A 15,038-nucleotide genomic window follows, 5' to 3' on the forward strand; every position below is an offset into this window, starting at 1 on the left:
TGTTAAAGCTATCCACTTAGGGTATTTCTGTTCTTAAAACAGCACATTACAGACAGTTGCCCACATAATTCTTAAAGCAAAAAAAAAAAAAAAAAAAAAAAAAAGCATCAGCAGCTTTCTCTCCATGGGAGTAATTGTATGTGATGTGGGCATGGACAGTGGTGCCAGACTAAGTCAGGGTGCTGAAAGCAGAGCTTCTTACTCCTGGAGGATTGGCTTTCCAATCATAAATTCTAGTTAGAGATCAGGAGAAACTTCTTCCTGCAGTCCGTTAGTGACTTCTTTCTTATAGTATACGTATCAGTTTGTTCATTCCTCTCCAAAAAGAAATGCTTTCTTTGTATTGTTTTCCTTCCTCCCCCAGTCATCTTCCATACTGTTCCAGAATATGGCTTCGAAAGTGCAGATTGGATATGTTGTTCTCTTCAACTCTTTCAGTACAGGTTAAGTCCTGCTCCTTAACTTGAATTATAAGGCATTTCATGATCTGGCCTTCACCTACCTTTCTAGCCTCATCTTTCCCTGTGCCTCATGCAGTGGATGTTTGTCATATTTCTGTGTGCCCAGCATCTGAACTCTTTTCTTATGTTTGGGAAATTCCACAGGGTCTTGGTGCAGGGTGAGACCAGTCTCGTATCTCTGAAACTGAAAAGTTCGGATACTCCTTGCTTTCCTGGCAGCTAGCACATGGAACTGTGTCCCAGGCTCAGCCGGTGGGACTTTGAATCTGCAGTGAGTGACACAGAAAATCCAGGACAGCATCAGTGGTAGCAGTGATAATAGTGGCAATGCCCTTGTGTTCCATTGACAGTGGTGTCTCCACCAGACTGTTCTGTAAGTGGCTTTGGCTGTGGTTCTGACTCCCTAGCCTACTTGGTACCTGCGCATTTTCAGAGTCTAGATTCTCCAGCCCTTCTTTTGGATCTGTGAGGTTAATCAATGTTGTTCCTTTTCTGTTTAAAGGAACCCAAGGAGGTTTCTGTTACTTGCAGAATCCTGACTTAATCCACCCTCTAGCACCTAGTGCCCCACTTACATTAAACTTTGTACAGTTCTTCCAAACTGACCACGGTTGTCTCTACCTCTGGGCTTTCTCGCAAGTTCTTCTACCTGGAACACCCTTTATCCCATTCTTCATCTGTTGGTCTCTTGATTGTCCTTTAGGACTCAGCTCTGTTGTTATATCACTTTTTCAAAAAATCTTCCCCTAAATCTCACTGAGGGCTTACTCCTCCGTGTTCCAGCATAATCCTCTGCTTAGCTCTATTATAGTAGTTATCACGCTATATTGTAATTGTCTTTATGTTAAGTGTCTTTGCATAGTCCCTGGCAGATAATAATTACTATATAAATTTTATCTGTTGAGTGAGTGAGATACTCTATTGAATTACTATATTATATATAAATTTGTCTATTTGCATGTCTGTTTTCCCCCATTAAACTACGAGTTTTCTAAGAGCAGAGACCAAATTCTTCTTCATCTTTATAATCTTAATTTATAGCACAGACTCATAGTACATGCTGAGGGAATATTGAATGAATGAACAAAGGAGTGAATGGCGGGACTGACTGTCTTTTTAGAATTTCTAGTAGACAGCTTCTACCCCAAAGAAGTATTTTCTTTGACTGTATAGGTGAAGGTAAAATATCTACATGTGCCTTATATTGAGTAACTGGCGTTCTCAGCTCCTTCTTTGTACCAGGAATTGGAAGTCTAAATGGGAAGATGATGTATACACATGAAATACTTTACGTGCCAAATGAGTGGTATGGACAGATGTAGCTTAAGTGTCAGGCTAAATATAACATTCTTAATTGAGCCGTTGAAAGTGTGGTACTGTCATGGATTGGATTGTATCCCCCAAACATATGTATCTACTTGGCTAGGGCATGATTCCCAGTATTGTGTGGTTGTCCTCCATTTTGGGATCTGATGTAATTGTCCTATGTGTCAGAAATCCTAATCTCTGCCTGTAGTTAATGAGGCAGGATTAGGTTATGTTAAAGAGGATTAGTTTATGTTTGTTATATTAATGAGGCAGGATTAGGGTGGGATGTAACACCCTTACTCAGGTCATAGCCCTGATCCAATGTAAAGGGAGTTTCCCTGGGGATGTAGCCTGCATCACCTTGTATCTTAAAAGAGATAAAAGGAGAGAGAAGCTAGCAGAGAGAGAGAGACCTACTACCACCAAGAAAGAAGAGCCGAGAGCGGCGCGCATCCTCTGGGCCTGGGGTCCCTGTGCTGAGAACTTCTAGACCCAGGGGAAGATTGATGCCAAGACACATGGAGATCTCCAAGGAATGGTAGACTCATAGATGTTGAAAGGAGACAAGGACCTTCCTCTAGAGCCAACAGAGAGAGATAAACCTTCTCCTAGAGCCAGAGCTCTGAATTTGGCCTTCTAGCCTTCTAAACTGTGAGAAAATCAATTTCTGTTTATTAAAGCCATCCACTGGTGGTATTTCTGTTATAGTAGCACTAGATTACTAAGACAGGTACCTAGAGCAAATACTTTGGAAATGGTTCTTGATTAATTTGATTGATTAAAATGGAAGCCTGTAGTCGGCTTTGTCTTTGTTTTATTTGGCTTGTATACAGCTTATTTTGGACTAGTTCATTGTGTTTTTCCCTCGTTCTTTTTTTTAGGTCCAAGACAACTTTGACAAAATTGAATTCAACAGGATGTGTTGGACCCTCTGTGCCAAAAAAAACCTCACAAAGAATCCCCTGCTTATTACTGAAGAAGATGCATTTAAAGTATGGGTTATTTTCAACTTTTTATCCGAGGACAAGTATCCATTAATTATTGTGCCAGAAGAGGTAAGGTGTGGCTTTGGGAAGTTTTTTAATGGCTATTGTAACATTTAATAGACCCTAGTTTGAAAGTATTTGTGCTGATTCAGTGTAGACGTGGAAGGAAATCCTGGACTAGTGTTTTTGGGGTCAGAGGCAAAACAGCCTGAATCCAGAAAAGTCTAAACCTTAGTGATTTTGAAGCATGTAATACCCTTGGAGATTTTCAGACTGGGTGGAACTCTTCCTCTCTAAATTGCTATAATTATAGATGAATCCATCTTTATGTCCAAAGAGTCTTTATTCATACAAGTCACAACATAATTTTCTGTCTACTCGCCTACTGGCAAAACCATAAGAACTGGCCAAGTGATGCTATATGGGAAATACCTAGGATCCAGAATGTAATTCTCAAGGCTGTTTTATGTGAATAATACTATTCTTGTTTCAAAGTCCATGTTGATGAGTTTTTTACTATACTTTTCTAAGTAAATGAAAAAGGACATCTGCTTCGTTTATTCTGGATTATTTTTCCTGAGCCTTCCAAAAGGGGGGAAAAATCCCACAAGGGTAAGGTTTTCTGTGCTATTGTACTGCCTTATTATAGTAGAAAGGGGCTGTGGTGGCTCAGTGGTTAAGCGCTTTGCTGCTAACTGAAAGGTCTGCAGTTTGAATCCACCAGTGGCTCTGTGGGAGAAAGATGTGGTAGTCTGCTTCTGTAAAGAGTACAGCTTTGGAAACCCTATGGGGCAGTTCTACTCTGTCCTATAGTGTTGCTAGGACTTGGAATTGACTTGGCAATGGGTTTGGGTTTCTTAGTATTATAGTAGAAAATTTAGAAAAGACTAATAATATGCAAAATTAAAATCAGCTATAGTCGTCCCATTAAAATAAGTCATCTCTAATCTCTTAACCTTGGACAAATTATTTAACCTCTTTAAGTCTTAATTTTTGTATTTATAAAATAGGGCTAATAATAGTGCTTACTCTGAGGGTTATGAGGTTATTCATTTAGTTCAGTGCTTGACACATAATATGCACTTAGTGTGTCAACTCCTACAACTACTGTTATTGCACACATTTTTTGTACACTAGTTTGCTTCTTTCCTTAGGGTAAATTCCAATTGTGGAATTCTGAGTCCTAAGAAATGGACACTATCAAGGTATTTGATGAACAAGGCAAACTTGCCTTTCAGAAAGTCTGTACCAATTTATATGCCTACCAGTAGTGGGTAAGGGTGCCCATTTTTATCCATCCTGCCAATACTGAGTCTAGTCTTTGATTTTCTGACTCATGTTCATGTTAGGAGAATGACTGACATCTGTTTAAAAGTTCACACTAGAATATTTTATTGACTGTCTGCAGTTAGTGAGGCACCAAGTGGAATACAAAAGTGAAAAAGCTTACTCATGCCTTCAAGGAATTTAAAATCTATAGGAGGAGAAAAATAATTGAGTGTAATTCATAGCAAAATAGACCACCTGCTATGTAAGAGATGCACATGCCATGTGAATACAGAGAAGAGAAAGGTTTATTTCAGCTTTGGGGAGGTGAGGGGCCTGGGAAGACTTTTAAGAGAGAGAGCATAACATAGTGGTTAAGAGCAGAGTCTTGAACATTTTTGGTAAAGGGCCAGATAGTAAATATGTGAGGCTTTGTGGGCTTTGCAGGCCACACAATCTCTGTTGTAGTTACTCAGCTTTGCTGTTGTTGCATGAAAGAATCCACAGACAATATGTGGCTGTTTTTCAGTAAGACTTTTATTTATGGATGTTAAGGTATGAGTGTCATATAATTTTCAAGGGCCATGAAATATGATTCTTCCTTTGTTTTTTTTTTTCCCCAGCCATTTAAAAATGTAAAACCTGTTCTTAGATAATGAGCATACAAAGAACAGGTGGTGGACCAGATTTGGCTGGCGGGCCAGGTTTGGCTGGTAGGCTATAATTTGCCGATCTCTGGTTAAGAGCATTGACTCTGAAGTCAGATTTCCTTGATTTGAATTTTGGCTCATCACCGCATACTAGCTATGTGACATTGGACAGTTTACTTAATTTTTTGTACTTCAGCTTCCTCAACTATAAAATAGGGCTGAGTGGCCGTCTAAGATGCATCAATTGGTCCCAACCTGCCTGGAGCAAAGGAGAATGAAGAACACCAAAGACACAAGGAAGATATTAGCCCAAGAGATAGAAAGGGCCACATAAACCAGAGACTCCATCAGCCTAAGACCAGAAGAACTAGATGGTGCCCGGCTACCACCAATGACCTCCCTGACAGGGAACACAACAGAGAGTCCCTGATGGAGCAGGAGAAAAGTGGGGTGCGGAACTCAAATTCTAGTAAAAAGACCAGACTTAATGGTGTGAATGAGACGAGAGGGACCCCGGGAGACATGGCCCCCGGACTCTCTGTTAGCCCAAAACTAAAACCATTCCTGAGGCCAACTCTTCAGACAAAGATTAGACTGGACTGTGGGACATAAAATGATACTCGTGAAGAGTGTGCTTCTTAGCTCAAGTAGATACATGAGACAAAATGGGCAGCTCCCATCCGGAGGCAAGATGAGAAGGCAGAGAAGGTCAGGAGCTGGTTGAATGGACGTGGGAAATCCAGGGTGGAAACGAGGAGTGTGCTGTCACAGTACAGGGAGAGCAACTAGGGTCACATAACAATGTATGTATAAATTTTTGTATGAGAGACTAACTTGAATTGTAAACTTTGATTTAAAGCACAACAATAAAATAAATAAATAAAATAAAAGAGGGCTGATGCTAGTATGGAGCCCTGGTGGCGCAGTGGTTAAGTGCTATGGCTGCTAACCAAAAGGTCGGCAACTTGAATCCACCAGCTGCTCCTTGGCAACCCTGTGGGGCAGTTCTGCTCTGTCCTGTAGGGTCGCTATGGGTCAGAATTGCCTCAACGGCAACAAGTTTCCTTTTTTAATGCTAGTAGCTCCCTCCTAGTGTTGTAAAGATTAAATGAGAAGCTATTTGGCTGTTAGTAAGGGCTCATTAAATGTTACCTATTATATTTATGGAGAAAGTAGCACTTGTGCTGGGCCTTAAAGGATGGGAAGGATTTTGATTCATGGAGAAAGCAGAGGAGAAGAATTCTGGATGGAAGAAACAGTGGGGTAGGAAAGCAAAGGGCATATTCTGTGTTGAGTGAGTCATTCAGCTCTACTGAATTGCCAGTAGGATGCTTAGTTAGAAATAGCCAAACTGACTGATTGAAACCAGAAAAGAATTTTTTAAAAGGGTATTGGGTAGTTCACAGGATGCTAAGATGTCTGAAAACCCAGGTGTAAAGGCTGTGCTGATCATTCCATGAGGAACCGTGACGAAATGCTGCCACTGCCACTAAGGATAGGTGCTGCACTTGTACCAGGGAGCACTTGGTCCTTCCCAGGAACTCAGATCTTCTGCAACTGCTTGTGCCACCAGGGAGAGTTCTCCATGGCGCCCACTTCCAATTCATAATCAGGGCTGATGCATCTGCTTGGCATGGTGTAGGCCAGGCACCATGCTTTAGCTACAAAGGAGGCATTTTCAGCTTCTACATTCAGAGACAGGATATTTCCTAGACATAAGAAAGGGGTTAGATGCTAGGGAGTCAAAAGGATGACACATGTCCCTTCTAACTGTAACATGATGACTGTGAAGAAGAGTGGTAGTAGATGAGGCTGGAAAGAGTTTTGACTTTACCTTATAGGCATTGGGGAGCTGTGAGCTATTGATGATTTTGAGCAAGAGAGTGAGGGGTGAATAGATGAAATATGGACAGATGGCAGATGGGAAGTTGAGAGAAGTCAAGTGGCATTGAGGACTGAAGTACAGACTGTCAATGAGAACGGAAACGAAGGCCAGATGGGAAGCACATGGTCGTCACAGGACCAAGTGCGTAGTGCCTGGTTGTGGAGAAGTGTAGACAAGTTTCAGGCTTAGACAACAGGAAAGTATTATAGGGTAGTTATTTAAAGCATGGTGTTTAGAATTGAACTACCTGGTTTGAATCCTGACTAGACCACTTATTAGCTATGTGACCTTGGACAAATTACTTAATCTGTTTGGGTTTCCCCATCTGTAAAATGGGTATAATAACTACTCTCTTCATTTGGCTCTTGTGAGGATTAAAAAAGTTGATGTATGTGAAGCATTTAACATAGTGCCTGGCTCATGATACCAAAAAAATACCCGTTGCTGTCGAGCTGATCCCGACTCATAGCGACTCTATAGGATAGAGTAAAACTGCCCTTATAGGGTTTCCAAGGAGCAGCTGGTGGATTTGAACTGCTGATCTTTTGGTTAGCAGCCGAACTCTTAACCACTGTGCCACCAGGGCTCCTGGCTCATGATAAAACCAAAAAAAACAAGCCTGTTGCAGTTGAGTGGATTCCAGCTCATAGCAACCCTGTATGGGGTGTGTGTGTATGTGAATGACAGGATGATGGACAAATTACGGTATGATGTATGATGATAGGTTTGATACATTTGGCATTTTAGGTGGAATATCGTTGTGGAGCTGTCCTGTAGTCAACTGGAAGTGTACATCTAGAGCTTGTGGGAGGCCAGGGCTGCAGACAGAGGGGAAGCCATGGGAATATGTCTGTCAAGGAGGAAGAGAATGTAGTGGGAAAAGTAAGGGCTGAGGACAGAACCTCGAGACTGTTTCAGCAGCAGAAGGAAGAAGTAAGTTTGATAAAGGAAGCTGAATTGAACAGTCTGTGAGGTAGGAAAAGAACCAGGAGAGTCATGGGCGTCCAAGAAAGAAAAACTTCTAAGAAACAGAAAAAAATAGTTACTGTAGCATTAGATGTTGCAGAAAATTTAGAGGGTGGTGAGTGAGAAGTTGCCTTTGGATTTAGCAATTAGGTGGCCATTGGTTATCAGTGGAGAGAGCAGTTTCATGATAGAGGTGGGAACAGTTTCTTACTGATTAATAATAACAGTGATGTAATTGTGCATGTGTGTTAAAGGGGAAATGAAAACCAAAAGGCGCTATAAAATTTTTGTCTAAAAAAACTGTGTAGCTTAATACAGAGACATATAGAAGGAAATGAAATGTCAGTAGGTATAGAAAAGATGTACCAATGGTATTTTTTAAAACCCTGCTGCTGCTTGGAAGAATTATGCTAAATAAAATCTCTAGTATTTCTTTTAAGACATTTCGTGGTTACACTCAGTGTTCCAAATTTTTTTGTGCTTTCTTTGTAACTGGGGATGTGGGAGTGGATCTCTTACCCTAGAAATTTTGGTTCTTTTCCATGGTGGACTTGAAAAAGTAACGTCCTAATTTCAGAATTAGAAATTTAGTGAGTAAGGAGATCTACCTTATTCCCTGAGGCAGCACTTACTTGATGTGGAGGACTTGTCATTGGCTTTGAATTATCACTGAACCACAGGCTATAAAGAGGGCCAGTCAGCGTCAGCTTCCTGACTGCTCTGCCTAAGAAACTCAAAAGATTATTGCTCTAGGTTGACTAAAGAACTGGGACCCACATGAGACTTGATTGTGTGCCATGCCTCTATTCTTTCTGCAGCCCAGAGCACAGCTAAGACTCTTCAGCATACTTAATTTCATTCTTGCAGACTGACAGAGATGTCCTGGTGCTTTTTCAAAAGAAATTAATCTCATTTGAGACGGGAGCATCTCTCTTTGATGTGTTAGAAGAGTAAGGCAGCAACATCTTTGATGGTTATGAGGATGGGGAGGGAGGGAGAGGGGTATTCACTAACTAGGTAGTAGACAAGAATTATCTTAGGTGAAGGGAAGGACAACACACACTGCAGGGGAAGTCAGCACAACTGGACTAAACCAAAAGCTAAGAAGTTTCCTGAATACAACCAAACAGTTTGAGGGACAGAGTAGCAGGGGCAGGGGTCTGAGGACCATAGTTTCAGGAAATATCCAGGTCAATTGACAGAACAAAGTTAATTAAGAAAATGTTCTGCATCTCACTTTGGTAAGTGGTGTCTGGGGTCTTAAAAGCTAGTGAGCAGCCATCTAAGATGCATCAGTTGGTCCCAAACTACCCAGAATAAAGGAGAATGAAGAACGCTAAAGACACAAGGAAAATATTAGCCCAAGAGACAGAAAGGGCCACATAAACCAGAGACTCCATCATCCTGAGACCAGAAGAACTAGATGGAGCCCAGCTACCACCAATGACCGCCCTAACAGGGAACACAACAGAGAGTCCCTGATGGAGCAGGAGAAAAGTGGGATGCAGAACTCAAATTCTAGTAAAAAGACCAGACTTAATGGTTTGACTGAGGCTGGAGGGACCTTGGAAGACCTGGCCCCCAGACTCTCTGTTAGCTCAAAACTAAAACCATTTCCGAGGCCAACTCTTCAGACAAAGATTAGACTGGACTATGGGACGTAAAACGATACCTGTGAAGAGTGTGCTTCTTAGCTCAGGTAGATATATGAGACTAAGTGGGCAGCTACTGCCTGGAGACAAGATGAAAAGGCAGAGAGAGTCAGGAGCTTGTTGAATGGACACGGGAAATCCATAGTGGAAAGGAGGAGTGTGCTGTCACAGTACAGGGAGAGCAGCTAGTGTCACATAACAATGTGTGTATAAATTTTTGTATGAGAAACTAACTCAAATTGTAAACTTTCACTTAAAGCACAACAATTAAAAAAAAATAATAGGCAGCATACTTTGTCATGCTGTTGTTTGGGCTTCCTCTATACTTGATGTGTCTCACCCTTTTAGCATTTCTTCTGGTTAGAAGTAGAATTAGATTTAGGGTTTTAAAAAAATTTTTTAATTAATTATTATTTATTGTGGTAAAATATACATAACATGAAATGTGCCATTTTAACCATTTTTGAGTGTACAATTCAGTGGAGTTAAGTGCATTCCCAGCATTGTGCAACCATCACTACTATGTATTTCCAGAACTTTTTTTTCCTACCCCAAACAGAAACTTAAATAATAAACCATTAAACAGTAACTTCCCATTGCCCCATTCTCCCCAGCCCTTGGTAACCTCTATTCTGTTTTCTGTCTCTATGAATTTGCCTATTCTACATATCTCATATAACTGAAATCATACAATATTTGTCCTTTTATATATGATTATTTCACTATATAATGTTTTCAAGGTTCATTCACACTGTAGCATGTATCAGAACTTTATTCCTTTTTATGGCTGCATATTGTTCCATTTTATGTATACTGCATTTTGTTTATCCATTCATCTCTTGATGGGCATTTGGGTTGTTTTCACTTTTTGGCTATTGTGAATAAGATTTAGTTTTACAGATTATTCCTCTGTGGTCAGAAGTGCTTGTGTGGGAAAAGAAGGGATCATTTGAAAGACTTACGTGGAATTTCATTGTCTGGATGCTGAACCAGCCTCTTGAGGTTTAAGACATGGGCATTTTTTGTCTTGTATTTATTGAGCTGTTAACACATCTCCTGACCTTTGACGAAGCACTGTAAACTCAAGGTCATTCTATAGTATGGGAAACATCAGTCATAACATTTCTCAAGGTAGCCATTCTCTGTTAGAATTTGCTTTCTTCCTAAGCATTTTAACAACACTATAAGAACTTCATTTTGAAATAATTTTAGACTTACAGATTTTAATAAAATTTAACATAAAACAAATACATTTTAAAACATAATATCTTAATTTGTCGTGGGTGTAGACCTGAGTTTAATTTGCAGTTTTACTCACCACTTGTAGGCTTCATAAATTTAAAGTAATTTTTATGTTTTCGGTAATTCACCTATCATAATGATCATTTGCATTTTGCTTAAGTTTAGAGTGTATTTTAAGAAAGGTTCTCCCCCGCCAGCTTCTATCAATACTATGTAAGATATAAATAATAATGGCAGTTGAAAGAGTAACATAAGTGGTTTACTTTTGACTCAGTTTTCCATCACCCAGAAAGTAGTCTCAAGAATGTTAAATAAATATGAAAGTGACTTATGTGCTAAAGTTAATGAAAAAAAAAAGTGTTTCCCCATTTGAGATGGTTCCCTAATTTTTGTCAAATGATATTCCTGGAAATGTGTGTCTGTAAAGCATACTTTTTACATTAGTATTCATTTGCCACTGAGCCAAGAACAAAACAGGATGTGCCTGCTGTGAGCTTATTAGGAAGAATTGCTTGATGAGATTAAAAATCAAACCTGAAACAGTTTTAAGAGACCCTAAATGAAATAAAAAGCTGAATTGTTAAGCCAATCAATGCCCCTTTTAATGATGACAGGGAAAGAACTTTTAACAAAGTAACTTTCAGAGCTGGAGGCCTTGAAAATCACATGCGGCTTTAAAGTTTATTCTTTGTTATTTCTGGTGCAACTTGCCTGGAAGGAGGAAGTAAGCTGCTTCCTGAAACTGAATGAGCTCTTAGAATTGATACAGGCCACTAACACGGCAGCACGTGATTTATTATTTAGTATAATTCAATAGTAGAGAATGGGAATGTTTGTTTCTCTCCTTGGGCCAGTGTAATGAAGCAAAAGGTCCTTGAGTTATTTGGTTATGATAAGTATATGATTGTTTTTAAAGTCAACAGGAAAAGAAGCTACCTTAGTTGTCTGGTGCAGTTCCTGGGAATACTGAGCAGATACTAGGTGCTGATGACAGCTTCAGAAGGGCTTGGGAGGGCACCTTCAGAAAGATTCAGGGTGACTGGGAAGCTGCTCTAGAGCTGAGTTTGCTACTCACAGGCACTTCCTGAGTTATAAATATTATAAAAGATCATCCAGTAAACAAGAGGAGACTGAACCTCGGAGGGACCCTTTGAGTCTGAGGGGCTTGGGTTCATTCACAGTGCTGGTGAGAAAGCGCTTAGGAGGGTTTCCTGACTTGTAGTACAAATGGTCAGTAGGCTGTACCATCTTGTCACGCCTACTGTTAGTCATCCTGCACATGTACATGGCCATACACATATGCTTCCTTTGGCTTTACTGCTGAAACTTCTAGTTGTGCCTGTACTGCCTTTACCTGAAGTTGTAGTCAGGCAGCCCAGGTCCTTCTTTTTGCTCATGGATATTGAGCATGTGAAAGAAAAAGATGAGTTTAGGGCTTCAGAGTCATAGCTCAGACACTGCATAAAAGACCTCAAAGTTGCCACTTGTGCCCTGAAAGAAAAGTTTATTTCTTGTAGCAACAGAGCTGATATTGCTGAGAACCAAACCTAGAGTTTTATTGTAAGAGTGGCTGATTATCAATGCTAACTGAATTCCTAATCTCGAATGGTATCTGAAGTTAAAGTGAAGGCATTGATCGGGAAGAAATGGGATCCTGAAACTTAGAATGGGGACATATGGGCAGATGATCAGGAAGCTGGGGACATTGAGACCCTAAATTCCATGGAATCACTTCTGCCAGCAGAACTCTTACTCCCATTGGAAGAGATTACTCCATCTTTGTCTGTTAAGCCACCCTGCTCAGTAAAAAACCATTATACCCCCCACCCCTATCTGATGAGATTAACCTAGTTATGTATGAAGAGCTTTTGTCTGAGATATCATCCGGGGGAGGAGCCTGGGGCAGATGCCTTACAAGACATTGCTGAATGTCCCAAGGACAGACCCCCGCCACCCATTTTTGCTTCTAGACCTGTTTATTATTATATTCTTAGGCACCATTGAGTCGATTCCGACTCATGGCGACCCTGTGTACAACAGAATGAAACACTGCCCAGTCCTGGGCCATCCTCACAATTGTTGCTATATTTGAGCCCATTGTTGCAGCCACTGCGTCAGTTCTATCTTGTTGAGGGTCTTCCTCTTTTTCGCTGACCCTTTACTTTACTAAGCATGATATCCTCCAGGGACTGGTCCCCCCTGATAACATGTCCGAAGTACATGAGACAAAGTCTCACCCTCCTTGCTTCTCAGAAGCATTGTAGCTGTACGCCTTCCAAGACAGATTTGTTCATTCTTCTGGCTGTCCATGGTATATTCAGTATTGTTTGCCAACACCATAATTCAGATACATCAGTTCTTCTTCCGTCTTCCTTACTCATTGTCCAGCTTTTGCATGCATATGAAGCGATTGAAAATACCATGGCTTGGGTCAGGTGCACCTTTGTCCTCAGAGTTACATCTTTGCTTTTTAACACTTTAAAGAGGTCTTTTGCGGCAGATTTCCCCAATGCAATACGTCATTTGATTTCTTGACTGCTGCTTCCTTGGGTGTTGATTGTGGATCCAAGTAAAATGAAATCCTTGACACCTTCAGTATTTTCCTCCATTTACTATGACGTTGCTTATTGGTCCAGTTGTGAGGCTTTTAACTAGACTTAAGTCCCAGCAAGCCCCAAAAGGTGAAGTATAAAGTGTGACCCAAGAGCAAGTATACTATACTCTAAAAGAACTACTTGACTTTTTTAATATATACAAACAGAAACCTGGGGAATATGAGTGGGAATGGCTATTAAGGGTATGGGATAATGGTGCAAGGAACATAAGATTGGATCAGTCTGAGTTTATTGATATGAGCCCACTAACCACAGATCCTTCATTCAGTGTTTCAGCTCAAGAGGTTAGAAAAGGATCTAATAGTTTATTTGGTTGGTTCACTGAAGCATGGATTAAGCAGTGGCTTACGCTAAATCAAGTTGAAGTACCAGACCTGCCTTGGTGTACTGTAGAAGAAAGTATCGAAAGGCCTAGGGAAATTGGCGTGTCAGTGGATTTATCAGGTTAGACTCACAGACCCACACATGGAGTGCCCAGAGGACACACTTTTTACCACAATGGTGAGGAATAAATTTGTGAAGGGAGCCCCAGCATCCTTGAAGACTGCTGTGATTTGCTATTTTATGTAAGTCAAATTTGACAGTGGGAACTGCCCTAACTAAATTAAGACACCTAACTACTGTGGGGCTGATTGGACCCCATGGTGGTAATGGCCAAGTGCAGCACTCAGTAGACAAAGACCAGGTGGGCATAGTTCGTAATGGACAATGGAATCAAAGTAGTAATCAGAATAGTCTGACTTCCATGGACTTACAGCATTGGCTACTTAGTCATGGTGTCCCTAGGAGGGAAATTGATGGCAAATCTACTAAATATTTACTTGATCTGGACAAGTGAAAGAATTCTAGGTCAAGGTGATAGCAGTCTGTGACTTGAATCACCAGAATAGAGAGTTGTGGCCCCCTCAGTCAATTCCCAGAGTTGAGAAAGTTTACAGCCCACAGCCCCTTGAATGAAGGGGAGGCCTGGTCCCTTGAGGAAGGACCCCACTACACTGCCAAAATTTATACTGTTAATCTTTCTCCCAGCCTTACCCAAAGGGATCTGTGGCCTTTTATGAGTGACTGTTCACTGGGGAAAAGGAAATAATCAGACTTTTCGGGGACTATTGGATACTGGTTCTGAACTGAAACTAATTCCAGGAGAACCAAAATGTCACCATGGCCTACCACTGTTGTTTTGTCCCAGCCAATTATTTATCATTATGACCTTTTTGATTCTTTTTTCTTTCTTGTCTCCTATCTCTTCTTGACTTTAACCTTTTTTCTTTTCTGTCCATGTCTCTCCTTTCCTCTTCACTTTTTTTCTTCTTAATCATTTCCTTTTTCTCTCTTCTACTGTCTATCCTTGTTATTTCTATTTAAGGGTCCAACTCCACTCCCCGACCCCCTGGGAAAAAAAAAAAAAAGCTAACAATATCTGATAAGCTGAAGAGTAGAACTGAGGCTACAGCTCCATCAAGAGAAAAGACCTAAGTGGGGCCAAGATGGTGGAGTAGTCAGACACTTTTGGTGAACCGTCTTACAACAGAGACCTGAAAAAACAAGTGATTTGATTATGTATGACAATCTAGGAGCCCTGAACATCAAAGGCAGAGTTGAGGAACCCAACTGAGTGGCAGGGGGAGGGAGAGATGGTTCGGAAGCGGCAAGGAGTTGCCAGACTTGACCTGGTGAGAGCCTGAGCCCTTCAGGCCTGGTCAGCTCAGGGGTGAGCGGTGAGGCAGGCAAGCAGCCACGGTTGGGAGGCGTGTTTTCCACAGCAGGAGAGACCCAGCCACTGACAGTCTACACGGCCACCAGAACCAGTGAGAAGCAGCCCTCAATCCAGCAAAAGATAAGTAATTGCGTACAGCCTACCATGAGGATCAAAAACACCCCCCTTAGGGAAAAACCTCTCTCCCATTTATCTCCCCGCTCCCTGCTCTGCAGTGGGTCCTGGATCAACTTCAGCAATTGCTGAGTCCCCTGGGCCGGAAGTAGGATCCGTCACACGCCTGGAGCCAT

General features: G+C 41.1%; 1 protein-coding gene across 3 annotated transcripts in view; it reads left to right on the forward strand.

Moving 5' to 3' along the window:
• Positions 1-15,038, forward strand: part of SWAP70 (switching B cell complex subunit SWAP70) — an 85,152-nt gene that overhangs the window by 41,291 nt on the left and 28,823 nt on the right. For all 3 annotated transcript variants that reach the window (XR_002825035.1, XM_004369640.2, XM_023737175.1), the window contains exon 3: positions 2,651-2,824. Coding sequence is in view for 2 of the 3 variants with exons in the window: in XM_004369640.2 (XP_004369697.1) it covers positions 2,651-2,824 (174 nt within the window). In the remaining variant the exon portion in view is untranslated. The remainder of the gene's footprint in view (positions 1-2,650; positions 2,825-15,038) is intronic.

The sequence above is a fragment of the Trichechus manatus genome, unplaced genomic scaffold, assembly GCF_000243295.1.
Source record: "Trichechus manatus latirostris isolate Lorelei unplaced genomic scaffold, TriManLat1.0 scaffold00006, whole genome shotgun sequence".
Classification (NCBI taxonomy): domain Eukaryota; kingdom Metazoa; phylum Chordata; class Mammalia; order Sirenia; family Trichechidae; genus Trichechus; species Trichechus manatus.